The sequence below is a fragment of the Colias philodice genome, chromosome 16, assembly GCF_061535455.1.
Source record: "Colias philodice isolate Cphi_HAF_F1 chromosome 16, ilColPhil1 Martin Lab GWU primary, whole genome shotgun sequence".
NCBI lineage: Eukaryota > Metazoa > Arthropoda > Insecta > Lepidoptera > Pieridae > Colias > Colias philodice.
The window spans coordinates 7,502,366-7,528,684 of NC_143101.1; the positions used below are offsets into that span (position 1 = coordinate 7,502,366).

General features: G+C 33.4%; 1 protein-coding gene and 1 long non-coding RNA gene across 3 annotated transcripts in view; one reads left to right on the top strand and one right to left on the bottom strand.

The window, feature by feature from the left end:
- Positions 1-26,319, bottom strand: part of LOC149481782 (uncharacterized) — a 270,870-nt gene that overhangs the window by 89,730 nt on the left and 154,821 nt on the right. The window lies entirely within an intron of this gene.
- The window catches only part of NaCP60E (Na channel protein 60E), a 70,972-nt gene continuing 64,538 nt past the window's right edge, over positions 19,886-26,319 (top strand). For both annotated transcript variants that reach the window (XM_089704874.1, XM_089704873.1), the window contains exon 1: positions 19,886-20,595. In XM_089704874.1, coding sequence (XP_089561000.1) covers positions 20,125-20,595 — 471 coding nt within the window. In that variant the 5' untranslated portion in view covers positions 19,886-20,124. The remainder of the gene's footprint in view (positions 20,596-26,319) is intronic.

Below are 26,319 nucleotides of genomic sequence, written 5' to 3' on the forward strand. Positions count from 1 at the left end.
TGAATATTGGGATGGGATATAACGGATTTCATTATTTCCCTTCCTTTAATTACAGCTTAAATAAATTCCTATTAATCCGACTACCATAAAATTCCTGAATCTCTTTTGTAAGTGATTATAGCGAGATGAGTAATGATAATTGCTGAAACGGGAGGCCAAAGTGAGGCAAATAGATTTAAATTAGCTTTAATGATATAATTATACGTTATAAATGGATGGTAAAGAATCACCGGGAAGTTAATATGCGGTGTAATTGTGGTGTAATATAATGATAATTACGTTCTTCACGTTGAGCTCTATAGTGTTTTATATAATACTTATGTTATTTCATTTAAATACGAAGTAGATTGTAGAGCCATTTTAACAAAAAAGGGCTGTCAATAGTTGTTATAATGATCAAATTTAAAAGTTCTCAGATTTTAACTTTTTTTTTTAAAGCAGTTATGTATAACATTTTACGTTTGTACCAAATTTCTTATTAAAAATGTATAATATATAAGGCGTAGAAACTATTTAACCAACACTAGTTCTGCACTAGTTCTAGCTCTATATTACTTTGATATAATAAACCATAATTTTAACATTATGAGAACAAAAAAAAAATACATATAATATCATAATAATACCAAACTTAGTACACAAATACTAAGTTTGGTATTATTATGATATTATATGTATTTTTTTTTGTTTTCATAATGTTAAAATTATGGTTCATTTACATCAAAGTAATATATAGCTAGAACTAGTGCAAGAGCATTCTTTCGTGATATTTTAGTGTAAACGAAAACTCGTATTCAGTGTTGTTCAGTATAAGAAAATTGCATAGAATCTTTTCGAACGCACTAAGAACAACGAAAGAATGCTCTACGCCTGTTTACACTAAAATAATTTGACATAGATAGTTAGGTTACTGTGTTAGGTAAGGATGAGCATTCGCTTGTGTACCCGCATCCCGTCTAGCAGCGCGTTGGTACACGGTGGGGTTTTAGTCGGTAGGAATCCGACATAACCCACGGCTCCTTCCCCGGGAGCCGTGGGTATCTTAGGCAAGATTTCCCCACTTGAAAAAAAAATGTAAATGTACTGTTTATATGTATTGTCATTCAGTATTGCATAAAGTGCCTTATCTACTGTTTTTTTTAAATAAAAAATGTTTATATACTTCGTCTTCGTCTATAACTCCATAAGCTTTCATTATGTGACGCAATGTTGAAAAGTAAAAGAGATTCGCGTTCAAACTTTCAGTTCCTATGTGCTGTCTAAATTTATTTCAACTCGAAGTTTTCGATAGCTTTTAGGTATATACCTACTGTTGCGTTATGTACTTTGCAGCATTATGTGTGCCGAATTTTGGTAATTTATAAGACAATAATTTTTTAAACTCAAACGAACTCAAAACTTGCTTAAGCGAAGCGGTGGTCGATATAAAAGTAAAACATTAAAGGAAAGCGCAATCCAATTTTTCTATTCACTTCTAATACTCTTTCAGCCACAAAAATAAAATCCAAATAAACACAACTTTTTAAACTAGAGTTTTTCAGCGTAACCATTGCATTGCGGGTTGGGGCCGCGCGGATAAAACGCTCACCGAAGTTAACAAGCGCTGTAAACATAAAACAACAGTTTTCAAAACAATTTAGATAATTAAAGTCAATTCAGAGGGCATTCGGCTTCGCGATTTGCTAAACACTCAGCTATAAAGCTTTATGTAGCAACTCCAACCGACAACAACGCAATCGACTCCACAATTACACAACCAGCCATTTTGAAAGCACATTATTTGTACTCAGCAATTTGTTACGAATTACCCGCTACGTGTTCTTTTGAAACAGCTATAATAAAACGCTTTTATTTATTAAAACTACACCTTTTGTTCAATGAATTGCCACAATATTTGATATAGTTAACCTATTCAGGAGCTTTATGAAAAAGGGAATTATAATAATATTTTTCATAGCCCAGATTTTTTAATCCCATATTTTGAAATAGTCCTACATGGGCCGCGGATGCACTATAGAGATACAGCCCTGGGCAGGCTGCGGTTGCTGTCCCACAAAACATCAAAAGGGCTCTATCTCTAAAGGGCCTCTGCGTGTTGGTCCTGTGTCCTCACGTAAGCCTCCCAAAGGACCGGGTATCTTCCTTCTGGTGATACCCGTGTATTATGGAGATAAAAAATTACTACTGTATACATTTAGGTCTATATACGCTGTTAGAAAGTTAACTCAATACTTATTTGGAACGGAAATTTAAAATATGCAATATATAACAATTCTTAGAATCACGTAAGCAGGTAGAAAGCTGCAAGTTGACCTCTTCTATTCTTATAAGCACTGAACTGAGCACAAAGCAAGACTTAAGGTGCGTATAAATTAAGCGCGGCAGCCGCGCGAGCCAATGTTCGACCAGAGTTGACGTTCATTTGCTGCGCGAGCCATTATGTAGATATATTTTAAGTTGAACGTAGTTGCCGCGCGCGGCAGGCGATCCATCACGAACATCTCTTCTGTAGGACGCCAAAAGTGTAGTCATTTTCTTTTTCAAGTCAGGAATAGGTATATCCATTTTCTTACTGATTTCTACCCACGCATCATACCTCAGCGATTTATTGTGGTATTGGGAGGATTTGCTGTTCCACAAAAATTCATTAGCGCCATACAATTGTATTAGTAAACGGCACTTTTCGTTGTCCATTTTTACGTATACGCCGCGCGAGCCGAATCACCAAAACTACAAACCGTCCACACGGCGCGCGAGCGAACGCCTGAAGCTCCTTTGATGCGGTCTCAAAAACCGACAGTGAGCGGATCGCCCCGCGGCACGTTCGAGCGCGGCAATGTTCGCGTCGCCGCGCGCGGCGATCCCGTCTACATAGTGCGCGGCCGCCGCGCGCGCCTATGTTCGATGGTTTGCCGCGCTTAGTTTATACGCGGCTTTACGTTAGGGTTAAACTTTAAAAGAAACGTCCAGAACACGAATGGTTTGGCTCAAACATATGAACTTTATTATATTCAATCTCTTTTGAAAATAAAGAAGAAATTTAAACTAAAATATATGCCGGTCGAGGTACAATTTATAAGTTTAAGGTAGTTAGGTAATTAAGTTTATAAATGTTTCCGAGCGCATTCATTCATTCAAATAAATGTAAAAGTGAATGGGTTTATTTATAGTTTCTTTTGACCAAATTTCACTCATACTTTTAATTTCATTCATATTTTTAAATTGAAATTTCTAAAATTTTGTATGATAAGTTTTTTGAATATCCGAATTAAATAATAAATTCAAGTATAGTGTATTTGCTAAATTTTATTTTTCCTTGTATTAGGTACTTACATGTTTCATCGAGTCCAGTCGAATATACCTACCTACATTTCCTTCGTATTTAAAACAAAATTAGGTATATACAAAATATAAATTCGGAAATTAGTTGAATAATTGCATATATTGATCTCTATAGAGATCTAGGAGCTGCTGGTCTATTCATTTTGTTTTAATTCCTGTTAAAAGCATTGTTCCATATAAAACTAAGCTTCTTTCTGAAGTATTATTGATATTATTAATTAATAAGATGCTTTTATTTCAAATCAAAATACATTGTATCATTTCCCGAATCTCCGGGAAATCTACAAATTAGAAAAAAACAGATTTTATTCTCAAAACTCCAAAACGTTAGAGCTTTGTCAAGATAGATTTATTTAAAGCGAAGTCTTACAGCGTTCTTATACAATTACACCGAGCGTGGTTTGCCAAATTAGCTCGGTCCTCTTTATAAATGCATGCCGAGCCCACCTGGTGATTACATTTTAATTTTACCCTCCATTGTTTGCTGTTTAACTTCGTAATTTATTCAAAACGACAGTACTCTTTAGCCAAAATGTTAGATGAGGATCGAGGAATTATTTTTTAGGACAAGTCGTAAACGCAAAAAGACATTCGACCTTTCGAAGCCCGTTTAATTATTTAGAGGATATTTATGGTTATTCTGTAATCGGGGTCAGATATTTAATATTTATTTGTGCGAGTTATTAGCGGTTTTAATGAAGAAGGGTTAATTAATGTATTGTGGTATAATGGACATTCTTTACGTAAATAATGTGACTTTGGAATGATTGTTGTTTGACTGACCGGTTGGCTTAGTTGGTAGTGACCCTGCTTTCCAAGCCAGAGGTCGTGGGTTCGATTCCCACCCAGGGCAAATATTTGTGTGATGGACATAGATGATTGCTCTGTGTCTGGGTGTTAATTATCTATATAAGTATTTATATTTTAATATTATAACTATACATATATCAATATGTATGTTTATCAGCCATTTGGTCTCCATAACACAAGCGAAAGCTTAGTATGGGATCCCGGATCAGATCGTGCCGTGTGTGAAAAGTGTCCTGAAATATTTATTAATTTAATGTTATAAACTTGTTTATAGAGACAGGCGATATAAGAACGTATTATTAAGATATGAGATAGTTCAAATCAATAAAAAGGTTCTATTATTTTAACAACTACATAATTGTCATATGTGCGAGGCAGTGTCCGACTTCTATAATTTTTCCGGTATCAATGTCCTAGAAGTTAATCGTCTAATTTTGTGTAGTTTTAAACAGCTCTACAGTTTTAGTTACTTCATATATTTTTAAAAATTTCTAACAATTTTTATATGCAATATTATAACAAATAAAAACATTTTAAAACATAAAATATGTATTTTAAAATGCGTTCATAATGTATGCTAAAACCGTTTTGTATTCATAACGAAATTGAGCGAAATATTCTTCGCTGCTTATGAGCAAAAAGATGAATATTTTCGCAGTCATAAGATTGTTGAGGTCGCATAAACGCCAACTAAATTGGTATAAAAACAAAGGGTGCGATGCTCGTAAAGTAATAAAGAAAATATATTGTAGCTAGTCTAGATATATACGTCTCTAGCAATGGGCGGTCAGTCTTTGAGTTATCGTGAGCTTTGTAAGAATAATAACCTAATTTACACGGGGTTTAAAGCCAAAAGCAAAACGCAATGTTGTTTTTCCTCTTTAGAATGCTCGGTTCGAGTAAATTAGTTAAATCCGCTTTAAAATTCAATTTGACGTTAATTTTGAATGCAAAATAGCAGAATGCGGGCACTCGTGTTTGCTATTTTTTCAGGAACGTTTTAAGACGTCATTGAGAAATGTTTGAGATATGTTTTGCAAATTTTAACGTGTAAAATGTCGGAGTGGGTGTGGTACTTGGGTATCTCATTAGTCTTTGTATATGAGATTTTGGCGGCAAAGCTTTTGGATATGTTAAGGGGTGGTTAAAAGGTTATGAAGACTAAATTTAATTGCTGCGATGCAACGATGTTTGCAGATTTATAAATTCATATGGAGGATTTGTAATAGTGCATTCTGTTTCGCTTTAAGTTTCTCATCTCACCGAGAATATATTTCGCAGACTATCAAGGATTATTTTTAAGAAAACGTCCTTTCCGTTCTGAAAAATATATTATCATTAAAATTATCAAGTAAAATATCGACTTTGTGTGTAATGGTTGTTCTTCATAACTGGTAGGTATTGAATAATTCAAGCAAAGGAGATTTTATCGTACACCAGCGTGCACTATATTGTTTTAAATTCATAGTTTTCAAGGACATTATTAGGCGTTAGCATTGATCAGGCTGATTCGCACGGATAATGCTTCGTAAAGCTCGCTCTGTGTATACCCGCCTATTCGATTACTCATACATTGATGAGGAGGGCTTAAAAAAGTACGATAAAGACATTAATTGTGTTGTAGGTAAGTTTAAAATTGATAACTCGTCCTTTTTCCGGTAGTTCCAATGCGGATAGCTGTCTGGGCAGGAGGAAAGCTTCACGCGTTTTCCGAGGCTCGAATTAAAATAAATGTAGTTATGTGACTCTTGTCATTATACTTATCTTGTTTATTTAGGCGTCGTTTGTGGTTGCTCCGTACTAACGCGGTTTTATACGAGCATTTAGCAGTTTAAATATTAAATTAAAGTACCTGGGTCTTAAGGTCACCTTTTTTCGAAGCAATTAAATAGCTTATGGCAATGAAAAGGACAAAATATTAAATGTTAAAATTGTATTGGTTTATATAATGTAGATAGAAGAATGTGTTGTTTAGGTTTCATAGTAACTACTCAAATAATCAAAGAATGAACTTAAATTTTTAATAACTTGTATTATTGATTTAATTTATCCTAACTTCATTATCTTTAGTTTTTCTATTCCTATTTTTTTCTTCTTTAATAGTAGTACCTAGATGTTCTACAAAATTCAATAACAAATATCTAGAGCAATAGGTCGGCCCGATGTTACATGGCCCATGGAAAATTACTGCACCTTCACCCACTTTCAGTATGTAATCTCTATATTTTATCCCTTGCCCTAGAATATCTTATTCACCCTACATTATTAAGCTGTTCCTGTTTCGGTCACTGATACTACTGGCTTCATATTTTTGATGAAATCGATTAGGATGTTTATTCCGTGGATAAGGGAGGACGTGATCAGAATTTGTAGTGTGTTTTTGACTGGAAGAATATCTTCATAAATCTTTAGAAATAATGTATAATTTTCTGTCGAAATGATCTATATTTGGTTTTGTCTAACTTGGTGGCTTTAAATTGAAATGGTTAAATTTATTCTAGATTTCATCTTGCGGAGCAGAAAAACGATATTACTAGTATTATTACAAATGTGAAAGCTTGATTTCTAAATAAATAAATAAATAAATAATTATAACACGGATTTCAAAAATTGACTGCAGAATAATATCAATCAAAACAATTATTTCTAAGAAATAAAATTTACATTTGACAAAATGTCGCACAACCGTTATATTTTTTCATGTCATCCTTGCATTGGCGTAACATTTTAATAATTCCCTTAAGCTCCTTTTCCTAATTGTGTTCAGCGGCCGTGAAATTTAAAAACCGAAAGCTTCGAAATTCAAAATCCTCACCACAGATGATTTAAAGTCCATGATTAAATGCCTAGACAGTCGCTTAAATCGGACCATTAAATGGATGGACTTTTTGTAAGTCTATCGGAAAACGATTTGCTAGTCTTTGCAAGTAATCCGACGATCTTGTGAGTGCATGTCAAACAGAGATTAGTAGTAGCTGCGCGGCGCATTTGTGCTGACCTGAGGCGGGATTACGAGAATAAATATTTAAGTGTGCATCTACGGGCAATTTGTTTTGTGTACGGTAATCAAGCGTTAGATAAGCACTTTATTGTTTTCTCGATTGCAAAAAAGTATATTGTTCCTACATGAATAAATTAACGTCCGAGTATTGATTATAAAACCTATTATTTTAAAGTTGTGTTCTTTCAGAGTGTGTGCAATGATGTTGATATGAAGAAATTTCTTAATTGGTTTAGATTTCTATGTATACTTTAAATAATATGACACAAAACAATATTGTTGATGAACAAAAAAAAAACTATATCTCATGCATTAAGAGCATTCAATGGCAGTATGCATCAAGTCTTAGCTTCAGTCGCTACTCTGTACTCTACGTACATCTTATTAGCGACACTTAATATCCTTTATATCCTTTATATAGATGGGTAAATACGTATTGTTGGAATTTATCCGTCTCCCAGCGCAATAACTAGCGCCACACAATACTTACGATACGTGCCGTCTGCGGCGCGAGGCAATACGGCGAATTGCCAATAAACAGAGGTAGAGGTGCGAGCCTTTTGTTTTCGGCTTCCGTGTGGAATGAGAGAATGTTTGCAATTGTTTTTTTTAATAATTTATGAGTTGATATTATTAATTAGGTTTTAAGGTGAAATGGCTGGAGGTTTGAAGAATGCCTTTTCCAGTGCATTTCTTATTATTATTAACTTTTTTTTTAAATAGGTATTGTAATTGTTAATTCGAGCTATTGTTAGTTGGCAATTATTTCTACATGCCATACGGTTGTATTTGAATAAAAGAAAAAAAAATCGGCTCTTTCATAATTTGGAGAATATTATGAAAGAGCTGAATTAATTGCTGTACAATCTGTAGATGAAAAGCCACATGAAAAGAACGAATGTGACCACTATTACGAAGTACTTAGACGAAGTATACATTTCACGTCCACTGATCCACAAACATGCAATTCCCCTGCTGCCGAAATTCTTTAGACCATGCCACTGCGTACGGTTCCACTTCTATGGAGGTCAAAGGTATCCATGTTACGAGCTTAGCACTTGACACGGCGCGCCCCTCTAGGGCCCTCTGGTGAAGAGTTTACACTCCCCAGAACTAAACACTAACATCTTTTTGAGGTTGGATTTGGAAGAATTTGTTATGCTGTGCTAATGTGATGACTGATGACGCACGCGACAGTTCGATACTTGATTGTTGTAATAGTACCTATAATTTTGGTAATTGAGAGAGCAAAATGCTGGTCATTAACGACTAGCAAAGATGTGGAGATGCGATATGAGAGCATGAACAGAAGAAGCGATAACTTTGTCTTGCATATTAAATTATTATATCAGAAGAACCCAGTAGAAGAACCTAGAAATACCTTACTAACAAAATATTCATTAAAATGCTTTTACCTTTTTTAAATATTTGCCTCAATATAATGTAACAAGAAAACAAGTAAATTGAGTCGGTACTGTAATAAAGCACCATAGTTATTTATTTCGTTCTGAGAATTCGTCCCTAGGTTCAATTACAGAAGTCCAATTAAAAATATAATTTGAGATTTCCTCAATACCGAGAACCTACAGATGCTTGCTAAAAGAGTACAAAATAAAAGGAATTCTACACGTTACATGAAAATTTATTGAAATATTATTCTCAGTTCATGTTGCGAAACACACCGCAAAAATGTGCAGCGTTGAAGTTTAAGCCCGGAATTAAAATATGGTTGTAATAATCTTAATTGATGCATGGCTTGAGTGTACGTGTTTCTGAAAAGCTTAAAATGTTCATTTTTCTTAAATTTATACAACCTCTTCATATACGGTTTATGTATTACATTTATAATAACCTATTCTCCTGAAATTTTTAATGTTTTCTATGCCTGTAGGAACATTCATATAAATTGGTGATGGTTTTATTATAACTTATGTATATGCATACCTACAAATAATTTCATTCACATAAAGAAGTGTTCAGAGTCTCGCATCTAAATCAACATTCAACAACTACAAACTAAAAATACATTCAATTTGCACCTCACCATTTACAGAAATAGAAAACAATGGTTGAAAAGAAACCAAAACGCAGCGACAATTTTTGCACAGAGTAAAAAAATACGAGCTCGTGTAATTTTTGGAGGTGTTCCCGCCATTTATCACAGTTTCAATGGACATATATACCGCAGTGTCAGAGCTGTTCATATGGTCTGAATGAATAATTTAAAGCTAACGCTTCTTATCTAGAAAGTTCTTATTTAATCGTTGGACGGTATTGTTTAACCCTTAATAGGGCAAAGGCCAATTGGTTACCACCTCAGTTTATTGACCATAAACCAAGGAACGTTTTATGCATGATTTCATAAATTCATCTTTTGGAAGGTGTAAATAGCGTATAAACTTTTATTAGACCTGGCAATAACGTAACTGAAAAAGTTTACAAACTACCAACAATTAAAAAAAAAGTATCGAAAAAATTTGAAAATTGGAGGTATGTGGTTGCGTTAGTTATAATTTTGTTCTACTAAGATTCCGGTAAATGGTTTTGTGATATTTGGTAGCATTATTGAATATGTTTTGCTGCATGACTGTTATAGTAATTTTTGAAATGAAGTTTGTACTATTCAGAAAATCATTGTAAACTCGGTGGTAAAACTTATACCATTGCCTGGTTACACCGACATACTATAGTATTTGGTGGTTATATAGTTACCATTACCCTTCTCGCAATTGCTATTTCAGAAAATGTCGAATACTAACATCAAGAAAAAGAAGCTTTCGGACACTGCAATCGAGATAATTTTAGAAGGAAATCTCTCCGATATTGAAAGCAGTGACGAAAGTATCTCGGAACAACCACTTTGGGGCACTAACAAAATTGGTCAGATAAGATTCCAAGGCATAGCATACCAAAGTGCTAACTGTAAATATGCGGGTTTGGCTCGGAGTCTAATAGATAGATTCACATGCAAAAAAAGAACAACAAGTATTATTTTCAAGAATAAACAAGGTGGGAATTTCGGAGTACCCGCTGAAATCAGACGCTCTTCTGTACCACACTACCCAGAAAACCAGGAAAAATTTACTAGATGTCGATTATGTAGCACGAAAAGCATTCAAAAACGATCGAGAATTATTTGTAACATCTGCAAAGTAGCTTTATGTGCTACACCATGCTTCAAAAGCTTTCATATTGCTCCAGAAGAAAGAGAAGCTAGGGACTGTAGCAGCTCTAGTTCTTGTACCTTGACGGGCTAAGGTCAAATAATTACCACCCAATTTTCGCGTACTTATGATTATATATTCTTAGATTTTCTTGAATACGATTAAAATAGGTCCTAATATACGAATAAATAATAACACAAAAACTGTTTTTTTAATATTTTTTACCTCCGCCCTATTAAGGGTTAAATGCATTCGTATTGTTGCAATATTGTTATAAAAAAGAGCGTGTGTGTCCGGCACATGTGTCAGAAGTGAAACTAATATGGCAAGATTCAAAGATACCAAAATCGTCGCCTAACTCTATGACGTGACGGTATTGTCATGACGCAACTTTGCAACGCGCCTAAAGCAGTTTCGCTTCAAAAAGTAATTGATGCGTGAAATTTTACAGATCAGAATTTTCCGACAGTTATCTCGCAAGTTAGCTTAAAATCTGCCTGTTTTTACAATCCTACGCTAACATATATTCCGGTTGATTAAAATTTATAGTATAAACTTATACTATTTCTTTATTCAACTGGATTTCCAAATATCTGAATCGCCATAGCATAAAAAAGTTTATGTACCACTGGTCCGGAAAGCGGAAAGATTTGATCATTCCTTTTCCTGGTCCCTAACCATGAATACTTTTATAGGATTATCAAAAGCGAGGAGCTGCGTACACCGTGCTTTTGTTAACGGTCGATATTATTTAATCATGTAGACTAGGACAAAATATTCTTTAAATGGAATTGGAATAAAAAATAGGGTAAGGTTGCTCAAGTCGTACCCCCTAAGGAAATTATGCTATAATATTCACGACAATTGAAATAATACAAAATAATCCACATTTACTGAATCTTTATTTAGTTGTCTATTATTAAAAAATCACAGAAACTTACAATGTTAATATTAAAATATATATTTTAACGTTTTTCAAAAACATACCTTCAGTACGATTAAGGCGCCTAGTTGCCTAATTCGTACCACATACAGCCTAAGTCGTACTTAGAAAATACACTTTAGTGAAGATATAATAAACTATATAGAAAAATTCTTAATAATAAGAGATCAATTTTAAGTAAGTTAAAATTACAAATAATTCAGTCTGAGATTAACTTAAGCATATTTTTTGGTAATTATTTTAGTGAATAACAAAATCTTAGACCTAAATAGAAGTACGAGTAAAGAATTTATAACAGGTACGACTTAAGCATACTTATCTTTGAGGTTGAAAAATAAAATTACTAACACAACCTAAAAATTTTCTCCTGTTTGAGTATGCCCAAACGATTGACAGATAAGCATTAAAAATCGTTGTAAACAAAGACAAAATATAAAGATAACATTCCTGCCGTAAAAAGCTTATGAATGAGTCGTTAATTTTACATGAAAAGTGATAAAAAACTTACTTTTTGAATTATTTTCGCTGCACGAAGCCGACCGCCTGACCACTTGTTTACGCTTGCTCGCGCGACTAAATAGTTCACGTTAACAACACTAGATGGCCCAATTCAATGGTATCAGACGAGATATTGGTGGGGTACGACTAACGCCGTGGTACGACTTGAGCAACCTTACCCTAACAAGGTTTTTGAATTTAAATGGACGAATAATTTACGATTTACTTACAATTAAACGGTGTATTATTATATCCTAGAGCATTATTTATATGTTTATACCTAAAGAAATGATACCCATCTGATTTTGAAGTTATTTCAATGAGTGCAATACATCGAATAAGTAATTCCTTCTTTTCTAAAAAAAAAACTTTATTAACTCTCGTTGGTAGATTTTTTCTACAAAAATATGCATCATATGTATGAAAAATATGCATCATAATTAAAAAAAACCTTTCTATTATTTAAATAAAAAGGTATTTACTTTACGTCCTTCGTCCTCAGTCCTCACAAAGCCTATACATTATTTGCACAATAATACACGTGTTTTCATTCTCTAAACAACCGGAGCGTTTCAAAAACCTCACAGCGCCTCGAAACCGTTAATCGAAAACAAAAAAAAAATTGATTGCTCATGTCCTCGCTGAACAAACACTGAATTGTTAGAAGTTCATTCACGAAAAGCTAACACGGGCGATAGATAAATGGAACAAACAAAACTAATCTCTCAGTTATGATGAATGGTGGTATTCGAGCGGAGCGTATTGTTCTCTGCCGGGATTTAGTGAAACGCAGAAACGCATGACCATATTCAGAGGGAAAAATGTCAATTTATAAGGATTATTTTAAAGTACTAATCTGTATTATATTACAATGCTAAGAAGGTATACCGAATAGTCGTATCGTGCTTATTGTTATATTGTCCTGATTCTTTTTTATGTCTTCATTGAGCTTTTTTTTACGTCTTGGTTTATTTTTTGTGCTATACCTGGTTCTGCCGTTCGATTTAACATTTTATTTATTTTTAAGGCAATCTCCTATAATAAGTGCAATACAAACGCAATAGTTTCTATTTATCTATATTACATTATAATTATATAATGTGTTGTGTAGAGAAGTACTTCTCTACGGAAATTGTCTACAAGAATAATATATGAGCATAGTTTGTTTTTTGTTTCCAAGTGCTCTACCTAACGTAAGATACACAATTTAAGTATGTTTTTATCGCATTCAACATAGTGGGATGAACAACATGCGGTTGATATTTGATAAAAAGCTTTATTTCTAAATTAAAGTATTGTATCAAATTGTAAATCTACAATGACTCGACTATAATTTAGCAAGATTTATATATTGATATAAAGGCCTTGTTAGGCATATTAAAAAATGAACCCAACACGGTGATATAACACGATTAAAATAGAATTTCCAAGTCACAAAGCTCTCTCGAGACAATATTCTTAAAGATATACACAGGATATTCCTTAGGTGAGTAACAAAGGTGAAAGATTCAAAGAATCACTTCAGATAACAGGGGCTTGAGATTCAAAGGTATCGAGCCTCGGCCCGCTGCGGCTTGAAAATCTCGAAATATGCTTATCTAAAAGAATACCTTAGTCTGTTATTAAACAAGGGGCAAAGTTTGGATATAACGATGATGTAACTACTAATGCTACATAATGCTAATGATACTCATGACTGCATAGTAAAAGTAAAAGATAAATTTCATTGATAAGCATACAGCTGTATCTTGGTTTGAAAATATTACGTTTGAGCACAGTAAGTTGGGCGCAGTATCAGATATTTTAGGTTACATGTACCTATGCATCTTGTTGTCCATACATGAAAATATATCAAATATACAGAATCTGTCTACCAAACATGGCTATTTCAGTTCAACTGGTGCCAATCAGTTTGCCGTATGAATCAAAAGATATTTCAAGCAAAGATATTGTAAGTTCTTCTTGTAGATGTTATGTACAGATGTCGTTTTTAGCAGCTACTCGGGGACGGATAGTGGTATCATATCGTTTTAGGATACGGAAAATTTTAAAATCAACGAAAATGGATAATTGAAACAAATCAGCCCATCAATCGTAGTAAATGGAGCGGTTAATTAGAGCAAGTGTCGACAGGTCGAGTTAGGTAAAGACTTACTAAGTAGGGTGTTATCGTTAAATTGATCGGAGCTGTTTATTCAACCAACACTTGCGCTTCGCTGATAACAAACTTTCCTTTAGCAATTACTTCCTTCGTTGCTTGTTGCTAGTGATTTTATAAGTGAACACGGGTACATGAAACATTGAGTTAGATAACTATGTAACTACATCGTATTGTGTGTCTTAAGTTCGATTAGATAAGTACGGATGTTGTTTTCTCAATTTAATGATTGTATTCTTGTCTTCAGTATCCATTATTTAGATAAATACAACGCGAAATTTTGGATTGATGTCTATATTACTTCTTCAAAACTACTGATAGATATGAATCTTGGCCTTGGTGGTATACCTACCAGTTCCATCTGTGAACCTGAAATAAGCAAAAATTACAGTTTTTTTCATAAGGATTTTGTACACAGGTTAAGTCAAAGAGCCTGTCCTGAAATTTGTATATTTAACCGAAACATGAGTAGTTAGTAGGAATTAAATTTAATATAAGATGAACTCAAACATTTATTAATTCAATTAGACTTCTTCTAAGCTGTTTTGAACCTTCAAATTTATTTGTTACATTTACCAAGATAAATTTTAAACATGATGAGGTCGGTTGTACTGCTAACTATACTGGAACTGCCATAAATATTCCAATAAAATACAGCATTAATTTCCTTAACTTACCCATATCACGTTAGTGTCATAAATCCCATTTGAGTTAATGCTCGCTTTGTTTTACCCAAGCGATATAACAATTAATTAAAATTATAACAGCGCATATATTACTCTTGTTTTTATCTATTAGCACATAATACTTAATACTCTCTACTATTAGTGTTGATTCGAGCGATCAAGGGATAGAGGAAATGATCTGACCTATTTGTGCGATAATCCATCGATTTTAATGAGAGAAAATATTAATGAATACATATTTATTTTTAGTTGTTTTGATGGATTAATATTAAATATGCATATTTTGCTTATACCTAGATAACGCGTCTCGCATTACTTTTACATTTATATTACTAGTAGAGATGTGGGAAAATACATGTTTGTATAATTTACGTGCGTACCTACTTACGTATATTCAATATTCACTAAAAGATTTATATGTTTTTTTAGAAGAATAGATGAGATTCACAGAAGAAAAATAATAGATAGATGGCTATGATATAATTTTTATTTACCTAATAAAATAAAAACAATCATTATTATACCAAATTGCACTAAATAATATAAAAACACAATTAAGTAACTAAATGTGTAATTTATGAGATAATAACTAAAACGTACTCAAGAATTACAATCTAGGTGGCCATAGTCGTCTACAAAAATATACGTGTAAAAGGTACTTTCAAAACCTATTTGGCTTTCTCACGACCTGAAAACCAAGACTCTTCTTTCGTAGTTTAAAATGAGACTTGAAATGCGAAACTTTCAGCATAGAATCACAAAAGTTTTAAAATAAAATATTAGCGTGATCCATTCCTCCACACCCGGGACGACATCGGATTTTTCATTTAAACTTCCCTTCCTGTTACGTGTTACATACAAACACCCTTACTTGCTTTGTAATATTTGTTTGATTGTTGCGTTTCAATTGAAATATGTCACCAACAAGCGAGTTATGTTTCAAACGTGTTGATGAATGAAAACAAACGGAACCCAATGCTAGATATATTATAATAAAATGTCATCGTTCCCATCACAATTAGTCCATTCATATTTGTTGAAAGAGTGCACAATATACGCTGATTAAGTTCCTCATTCCTTTTCAGTATTCTGCAAGTTCAATTGAAACTTACGACTAAGCTTACGTCATTTATTGGCATTCAAAACACACAAATCAGAGATTTAATCCGTACCTATTCAATAGGAATATAAGGAAAATATCATTTCATGTAACTTTCACATTTAACTGTGTAATAAGAAGTAATAAAACTGAATACAACACCGAACAAGCCTGTAAAGGGCAAAGGCGAGAAATTGATTGTGCGTAAACAAAAGGAAGGCCATCTTGAGAACAAACTGTGACGTTGGATTGTTTGTTATTTATTATTATTAGACGTTACTGACTTGGCCTTTTTGTTTAGCGGAGAGTAGGGTTCAGAGACACAATATGGCTGAGTCATGATAAGATTTAAAGTATCATACGGAGTTATTAATTTTGTACCTATCTATGTAATGTAGCGCTTTTGTGTAATAAATTCACAAGAACTGTTATGGAATAAAAATTTATGTAATTGTATAATGTGACCTTATGTGACACATAAATAATAAATTAATTAATATTTCAGGGCAATTTTCACACATGGCACTATCTGATCCCATAATAAGCTTTCGCTTGTTTTATGGAAACCAGATAGCTAATAAACATACATAAATAATTTTTAATAAATACTTATATAGATAACTAGCGGTCCGCCCCGGCTTCGCTCGTGGTACATATTTCGCAATAAAAGGTAGCCTATGTTCTTTCTCAGGGTCTAAAGATTATCTGTGCCAAATTTCATCAAAATCGGTCCAGTAGTTTATGAGCCTATTCATTACAATCAAACAAACAAACAAAGTTTTTCTCTTTATAATATTAGTGTAGATTAATACCCAGACACAGAGCAAACATCTATGTTCATCACACAAATATTAACTTGGTGAGAATCGAAACCACGACCTCTGGCTTGGAAGGCAGGGTCACTACCAACTAATAGTAATAGTTTGTAAAATTGTTTTTTATAACAAAGATAAGATAAGGTAAAGAAATAAGCACTGCAACACTCTTTAACAATACTCACAAAGCATCGTACCGCGAAAACGTCTTACACTCTTAAATTGATTGTAAGTGCAGAGTGCACTGCATTTGATATATCCATTGTATCTCCCACTTCAACCCAGTGTTCATAAGTGCAATCTGCAAAGAAACGCGAAAAACCCCTCGGAGACGCGTCGTGAATCTTTCACAACTCCTGAAGAGCTTTTTATGTTAAGGAATGGAAACTTCGCCGTTAAAACGATGGAAAATAAATAATAGCTGTATTCTGTATAGTTCTAATGAAAAACAAACTACGGACGTCCTAGTTTTGTAAGTTTTGAACAGAATGTCACAGACGATTATTTGTGTTTTCAATGCGTAATCGTGCTATGGCAAGATTGATCCGGATTCCGGAATACATTTATTAGTAAAGGACGATGACTTGAAAAAACGATACTTGACTGAATTTAATTATAATTTATACTTCTATCATATCTACTATAACAAATTGTTAATCCACAGATGTAGTATGGAAATAAAAGCCTTTTTTATTTATTTTATTTATACCTACTATCATATATGAAGATAATGAAACACCGTAGTCAAGATAGGTCATTCACCTCACCCTTTAAACCCTCAGTAAATGTAGTGTGAATCCTCGTCACCTCGTGTAGATGTTATCTAGCACGAAACAAGCATGTAAAGTTTACGCGATGAGTGCAAAAGCTTAGGTATAAGATGTAATTATAATTTACATATAATGCTCGTAACATAGATCATCTTCCTAAATAGTTGGTGCACGTGAGGTTTCAAGGTAATTCTGAATTTTACATGATAAATTGAAGAAAGCGTTCAACTTTTACTTATAAAAGATTATTATATCCTATGCTTTATATTACGCAAGTATTACATGGTCGGAGGAATAAAATTAGGTCTCTATAAAAAAAAAACCACCACACAAAAAGAGAGTTGAATTAATATATTATGTACAGCAAATTAGAGCCTATAACACGATATTGTTTTTACTGATATCGATACGAGAAATCTCTATTAATGAATGAATTTATAGAATATAATTTCATTCTAAGATTTCATGAGTAACAACAAATTAACAATTAAACGCTATACAATTTTATGTAGTACTTATTATATCTACGAAGACGTCGGGCAATGACCTATAATATGGTTATATCTGTATAAAAATGTATATAAAAGTGGATACGGCTAATAAGTATAAAGTATTAACACAAGAGAGCTTATATTCTCAACTCTCAAATGCTTAAATACAACAAAAACCGTTGCTGTTAAATGTTAAGTAATGACAGTAACAATTAATCTTGCATTATTTTTTGTATTTATTTTTGTTCGATTATATTATAAAATTACTGCCCAAATATTTAAATAACATAAAATACACTAATTACTTACTTATTGACTGGTATAATTTACCATAGTCAGATGAAAAGTGTGGGTTTACATTATATTTACAAACTAGCTTCCGCCCGCGACTCCGTCCGCGCGGATGTTGGTCTTCGCGTGGATGGTTTATTTCTCCATTTTGAGTAGGTAACTCTGACAATGACATATTATAAATATCTATTGGACCCAAATACGGCTAGGCCTATAATAATACGCAACGTGTGTTCGCGGTTCTACAGAACAACGTCTATGGATAAAACTGAAAAATTAAGATTAATTTTTTTTTACGTATTTTTCCAGGATAAAAAGTATCCTATTTTACGCCCAGGATAATAAGGTATAATTATACCAAGTTTCATCGAAATCGAACAGTTAGTTTTTACGTGATGCCTGAACATACAGACAGACAGACAGACAGACAGACAGACAGACAGACAGACAAAATTTTTTTTAATCACATATTTGGGTTTGGTATCGATCCAGTAACACCCCCTGCTATTTTTTTTTTCATTATTTTCAATGTACAGAATTGACCCTTCTACAGATTTATTATATGTATAGACATGAATTTATAAAAAAGTTCAGTAAGCTAAGCTAATAATAATCAGAAACATAAAATACATGTTTAAAATAATAGCTCTATTTTCTACATTCGTTGAATACAATAACATCTTTTTGCCTAACATTTTTACTAACAATATAACAAAATAAATAAACGCTCTGTATCCGTTTAATATTGAAAACAGTAAACCTTTCTATTCAGAAACAATTTTCCGCCCAGTGAATCTTCACCGAATCATTCCGTACTAGCTAAAAATACGAAGATGTCGCAGATAACTGCACTGTAAAATATATTTACGTTCACAACACTACTAGAAAATTCTGCAGAAGTGTTTGTATTCTCAAAGGCATTCGTTATGCTAAGCTTGTGGAAGAAAGTGAGCTGCAAACGGATTTTCTTGCCCTTTAAATTGCAGGCATTGAGTTAACTTGAGCCCAACCACAAGTATAGAAGCAAGCAATAATGTTAGGCGACAACGTTGGAAGGTAATAAAAGTTTATGAAACCTATCTGGTTTTACCAATAACGCGTAGAACACTAACATTGTGATCGGCGAGCGCCAATGTAGATTTCAGTGAACTTTTGTATGAAGTTATTTTGATAAAAATTTCGAATGGGTATTGTGAAAAGCTTTGGTGTGGTATGGGTATTTTTTTTCTTTCATTACGGGTTCGATGTTAATTGTTTTATAAATTAATATTCCACAGTAGTAGTGCAAAATTTTAAGATCTGAAGTCTTTTAAACATAAGATTGATTGATTCTGCAAAAATAAAAAAGACGTGTGGCACTCGGGGACTGCCGCGGTAAAGCTATTGCATGCTATGCCTTCAAGCCACGCCCGTCGGAGTGGGGAACGTGAGGTTTTTCGTTACTAAATTTCTGGATTCGGTCCCCGCGCTCAAGGCCCGCGATAGAAGCTATGCAATAGCTTAAAAAGTTACTCTGAATATTTATTGCATGAAGTTTTTGCGAAGGGAATTTTTGTAACAACTCGAGTGCATTGAAATTCATAAAGCACTGGTTGTGTCCAAAATATGCAAGTCCATACATCGGAAAACATCCGACTTCGATAGAACGAAACGTTACGTGTACCGAAAACAAATATATTGATACGATTTACTCACGTGAATCTGCAATTAATGCATTTTGTAGGTATTTGTTTATTTTTTGTATTAAATTATTATTACAGTTTCTTTACAAAAGAGTAAAACTTTTCTTGTATAATATGTTTTATGAGAACACCGCGCAGTGAACGTCTATTTCATTTCCACGAAAATATACACAAAGAGTTTAAGCGGCAACAAAAATTTATATCATTGCTCGTTCGAATAATTCATAAGCCAGATGCAGTATTTGTAAACATCGCGTTAAATTATGACTTCTGAAACGTATTCTTTTTTCAGGTGGCTGTGTTAATCGAAAATGGCGTCATCGGTCCGGAAATAGTGCGTCGGGCCGAGGCGATGGGCCTGACGTAGCGGCGGAATGCAGGAGGACGAAAGGCGGTTGTCGTTCCCGCCGCCGGCGCCGCTCCATTCGCCAGGGGAGGAGATAGACGGCTCACGCTTGCTCGGCGAAATAGTACGGACGCTAGAGGCCACCAACCCGGAGGCGGCGGCACCGCTAGCGGCGTCGCAGTCCAAAGATGCGCTCGACACGGAGTGCGAGAATCCGAAGCCGCGGCGGGAGGAGCTGCGGATCCCTCTCGATGTCACCTTCTCGGAGCCCCCGCCTGGGCGCAGTGACGAGCCCAGAGCGGTCGTCACTCCGTTCACGCGCGAGTCAGCCAAGCGCGCGGGGTCGAGGGGAGCGCAGTTGGTCAGAGAGTTCGGATTCATGCCCCGGCGGCGGCTCAGTGTCGAAGACGGAGCGCGCTTACCGAGAAAATATGAACCTTTCCCGCCTAAGCTATACGGACGGCCGCTCGAAGAGATCGACAACTTCATTTACGATGAGGTAAGCATAATGTTTGTTATATTGGAGGTTCCAAAATCCTGAAAGGATAAAAAATATTGAAGGTTTATTTCAATTTGCATATTTTACACTACAGCAGCCATACTTTGATGGAGAGCTCATTCGCATACATTAATGGTTTATTCATGGTGAGACATGCTGAATTCACTTTCTGAATATTAAAATTTCAATTAAGTACAGTTTCTTGGGACGAAATTTCGACTACACTTGAAATAAAATCTGTTTTCTTAGTATCGTTATAATTAAAATAAATATTCTAAGGAAAGAACGTTGTAACAAATAATATATTATATTTAAATCGGTATAAGAATACAGTATTGTGTAAATCGTCCAGTTCGTTCGGACCTTTGAACATCTTATAAAGTATTTGTTGACCTAGACGTGATAAGGGTCAATTTATTCTGGCGCGTCTGGTCAAGAAGTTATATCTTGAGGATATTACCGTGAAAAGTAATGATATAAGCACATATGGAGGAGTTACATTGTTATTTCGTTCATTGTCGTTATTTTGACGTAACATGGCTGAAACCCGACAATTGCGAAATGTCTCCCTTCTTTGATGGCTTATAACATCCTCGTTTGGAGGTTGGGTGCGTGTAATTCCGATTTATTTAATGTGTTTGAACAAAATACATCCATATGTATTGTTAACATAATTGTTGGCAAAAATAGAGTTTAAAAAAATTAACTTTTTTGCACGATTTTAGTTTATATTAAAAAAATAAAGTTCCACTCTATTATGCTGTAATGTGTAAAGAATGTTATGTAGTTTTATCTCCAAATATAACCGTGTGTTACGTTGTTTGCTTTGCAGGCGAAGTTACGGGTCCTTTGTGCCATATTATTAAGAGTAACGACTGTGTACCCAGCGGCTTTAATATTAAACCGACCACAAATTTACATTCGAATTATATAAGTTTACTAAATTTGATAAGGATGACACATATACGGACACACATAGCAACCTATTTGGTTTAAGTAATTTTATTTGTATAATAGAAATTATTTTTATCGTATCATACGACTTCTTTTACGTCCAATATAGTATTATATTATCTGTGGTACAATGAAGAATTCAGTAGGTAGGCAAGGGCCAATCATTATGATTATTTGAACTTGAATTTGAATATATTTCTAGCATTTACTCTATCTCACCAATAACTAACATGACTTATAGACAAAACAACGTGGAAACAACGTGGAAGAGAGGAAAGTCTTTCTACCTTAATTTTAACGTAAGCTGTTTATGAAAATCGCTCGTAAGTACGGGTCACCGGAGCGGATACACGCTGGCATTGAGGTGCTTATCTGACAGGCGCTAGGCTGGACTTGTTGCGCTAAATTAACATTACATTCTAACACAAAGATAGGACAAGCGATACTGAAGGTATCAGTGTTAAGTCAGCGCGGAGAGGTGTTTGTTTGAATTAATTATATAGCTAAATGGTTATCGCTTTTGGTCAGACTTTTACACGTCGATTAAACGTAAATTGTAAAAGTATCTTATCGCTGTTAAATAGAAAGAGAGGGTAAGTTATACCGATGATTTAATCAGTGTAGAGAGGTGTTTGTTACAATTAATTAGACAACCAGCTGAACGTTTATCGCTTTCGGTCGTACCTTTACACATCCGTATAATCGTAAACTGTAAAAGTATCTTTTAGCTATCAAACACAAAGATAGGGTAAATTATACTGATGTAGGAATTCATCAGGTGTTTGTTCGAATTAATTAGACAATCACTTACGAACATTTATCGCTTTTGGTTAGACTTTTAGACGTCCGCGTTTATCGTAAATTGTCAAAGTATCTTTTGACACAAATACTTATAGAAAAAGCCATACCGAAGAAGGAATTTATCAGTGTATTTACAATTTATATAGAGTAATTGTACATTCAATTATAATGTGTCCAGTAGATGCCAAATTTGCTAAAGTTTTTGAATGAATAAGTAAGAAATATTTCTGGCTAGCAGGCTCTTGATTAATAAGGTTATACACGTTATTCGTGTTAGGTTATCCTTCTAAAGTAACCTCCATATTCTACTTTTTACTACATTTTAACGAGGAGTGAAGAGGCTTCTTTGACTCATAAAAAGGATCTATCTAGAAAAAAGGTACTTCGTATTATAAAGAAATAAATCACATATTCTTAATAACATGTAAATTATCCTTCCTGGTAGTTAAAATAAAAATGCAGAGATAAAATATAGTAGGTACATAATATATAATTTACTGTATTAATAATAAAAAGTAAAGCATATCTCTATAGAACGTGTCAGAAGTGTAACTTCTTTGGCCAGATTCAAAGATACCAAAATCGTTGCCTTAGTCCATGACGTGACGATATTGCGATGGTAGAGCCATGCAATTTAAATTTTACTCTCAACGCACTTAAAGAAGTTTAACTTCAAAAATAGCATGGAAAATTATACAATACATAGGGTTACTTTTTTATTATAGCCTCTACTCAAACTTAAGTTCAAATAACACCGCCAAGCTATAAAAATGCTTTAAAGGACTTATCAGAAGAAATATATAAATATTTCCTGTATTTGCGGCTTACCGCGCAATTCTAAGGAATGGACATCGGCCGGGGATATGAACGTCGGTTAATGCAGTGTGAAAGCCATTTTGTGAAAATCGGCTCTTTACGATAAGAATATTTCAGTTTGCATTTTATATTGATATTAAAGTGTAGATAAATTAGGAGTTAAGGAAAATGTAGAGAAAATTTTAGTGTTAATCTTCTGTATACTAAATACTCAATATTTGCGACTTGTAGAGTTTAGTACGTATCTTTTATGATTGAAATGTTTAAATTTCTATAACTTAGTAAACAAAATTCGGTTATTTGATTTTATATAAAGATATTTTTTGTACGTCTTCCTCTTTAGTACCAAAAGGCTACTGCATGATTTACCTTGGCTTCATGTCCTCTTTTCAGTTTTTGTTACAAGTCGCACAATGTAATTTTTCATTATTTTTTTTTTGTAGGAACGTATACAGAGAACAGCATTAGAGAATAAGATGTTACATTTAGTACTAAAATAAAGATCTTGGAGCACATACTTAACTTTTATTCAACCCAACAATTTAGAAGTGCTTCGCGTAAAAAACAAATGGGAACGAACCTTTGACTATATGGGTACGTGACTCGGATTTTAATTTACAATTTTGCCGGCTTTCCGTCTTATTGATTTCTGTGAAATGATTGTGTTTTTTGGGAATCTGTGTTATAACGTTATACTATGAGAATTTTGCAGACGGTTATAAAACCTATACAACTCTTGTATAGTATAACAGATATGTAGGTATAATGCAGACTTTTTGTGTATCCAAGATTCATTATATGGGAAGGTCCAAAATTATAATACAGTTTCTGAAGAATAGTAAGTAGAATAAGTAGACTTTTTCCCTTGGAAATATGAAAATTGTATCTGAAAATTGTAAATGTTTATGAATGACAAAACATTATTTTTAGCAGCAGTGACGCAAAATGTAGAAATTAGTATGTAGGTACAATATTCAATTAGGCTACTGCTCAATCTTTATCGTGGTCTGATTATATTACTATTGTAGTAATCGCGTTACAACTAGGGCATAGTTATTTATGGTTATGAGTTTCAGCAATTTATGGGCTTTAATTTAATATATGCCTAATAAGAATAGACATTACAAAAAGTTCAACCAACAAAAAAAAAATTCTAAAAATGAATAAAAATACGCAGCTAATATATTTTTGTACCTAAATATATAAACTGCTATATTTATAACTAAAAAAGATAATACATCTGAAAAGCTGAGCGTAGGTGTGTGTATAAAAATTTACGTATGAATATGTAATATGCATAGTTTTGTACACGTACATTATCACATAGTTTATTGAGCTTGTTACGAACACTGGCTTACTTTGAGTCAAAATGTTAGGCATTTTGGAAGTCTGCCAAACCACCGCTCCTCAATAAAACAGATTCATAGATTCATGACATTTAACTATGAGACCACTTGCAATTTAAATTGTTTGGTCGTTGTGGTAAAAGTTTAACCACTTTTCACTTAAGAGTTCATCGGATTGTTGAATGGTTTATTTTCTTCGGTGAAATAGTCGAGTGGTCTTGGATTGTGCTTGATACGTCTATTGTTTAGCTAGTAGAGTAATGTTACAATTAAATAGTTAATTGAATTTATAGTAATAGTTTATTAATGAATTTAAATTAGATCCGATTTAAATAAAAAAATGCTGGCATTTGATGACGAGGGAAAATTTGAGTTTTTTATTTAACAATTTATATTTTATCATTCTCAAATGTAACTATTGTCAATAGCCAATATGTATTTGTTATTTTTGAAGTGAAAACTTCTTTAGCGGCGTTGAGCACTTTTTCTGTAATGGGTATAAAATCTTAAATTCGCGTCAGGACACGTGACCTGATCGAAAAAGCGTAAGACGGATACCATTCCAAAATATCAAACATGCTCAACGTTAATAATCAAGTTTTCACTTCTGCCGGCACTCCCGGAGTGCAACCCGTCTTTTTTTTATAAATAATATAGTATAGCTCCACTATATTATTTATAAAAAAAATGTGAAATTTATTCGCAAAGGATTTGTTTCGACACACGCAGCGCTGCTTTACTCGCATTTGAGAGCTTTGATTGTAAAGCTTATATGACCTGCTAATCATTTGCTGTCTTCTTTTTCACCAGACCTGAAATTGTTATTAGAAAATAAAATAAAATTAATAAATAGAATTAATAACGGCTTCGTGAAAAGATTGCTGATGAATACAAGATTAGACGCGACTTGCTTTTCCATAGCATCAGCCAACTAAAAATTTCATGTCAAAGCCTTATATATAATATATATTTAACAATACATTAGTCAATATAATATAATTAATTAAATTATATGATAAATAAATCCCACCACACCACATCATAAAAATATCGCAGTAATTGAAATACAAAACATGTCTGCGTAATTGATAAAATAAAATGTAATTACGAAACTGAAAACCATGAGCAGCCACAAAAGAAAAATAAATCATGAAATCATTATGCGGGCGTGTTCAAATTATATCGGCTGTCCGTTTCGCACTTTTAAATCCTCGTTAAACTTTCATATTCACGAAAACAAAAGGAATAAAAACGAATATGTTTGTGAATAAAACGTGGAAAAATATAATGTACATTTGTGCTTTTTGATGCTGTTGCTAAAGAATATTTTCCACGTGAAATGGTGTTAATTGCAAAAGGCATCCATGACTACTGAGAGCACCCGATTCTTTGCTTTTCTGCACTTAAATTTTACTTTATGATTGTAGTTCATTTTTCAGTACCTTTGCGTTTACCTCTTGAAATAATAAATATATTATGTATATGATATAACAGTATTATGAATAATCTCGTAGAACACATGCTAATTATACAAAAGTTAAGTAGAAAGCGAATGTTTTTAAATTTTAAAGCTTGTGTTTAGTTATTTGAATTGAATGCGATTCAGAACGAACTAGTGTAGAGGCTCCTATTAAGAATAAATAAAAATGTTTATTTAAATGTCATTGTTTTTTAAAGCCTGATTAGTTAAAAAGTAAATGTTATAACATAATCATTTTGTTAAATGTGAGAGGTTATGTGACTCGCACTCAAAAGTAGATTCTGCTTATTGTGATATGGAAATATAAATATAACTGAACTGCATTAA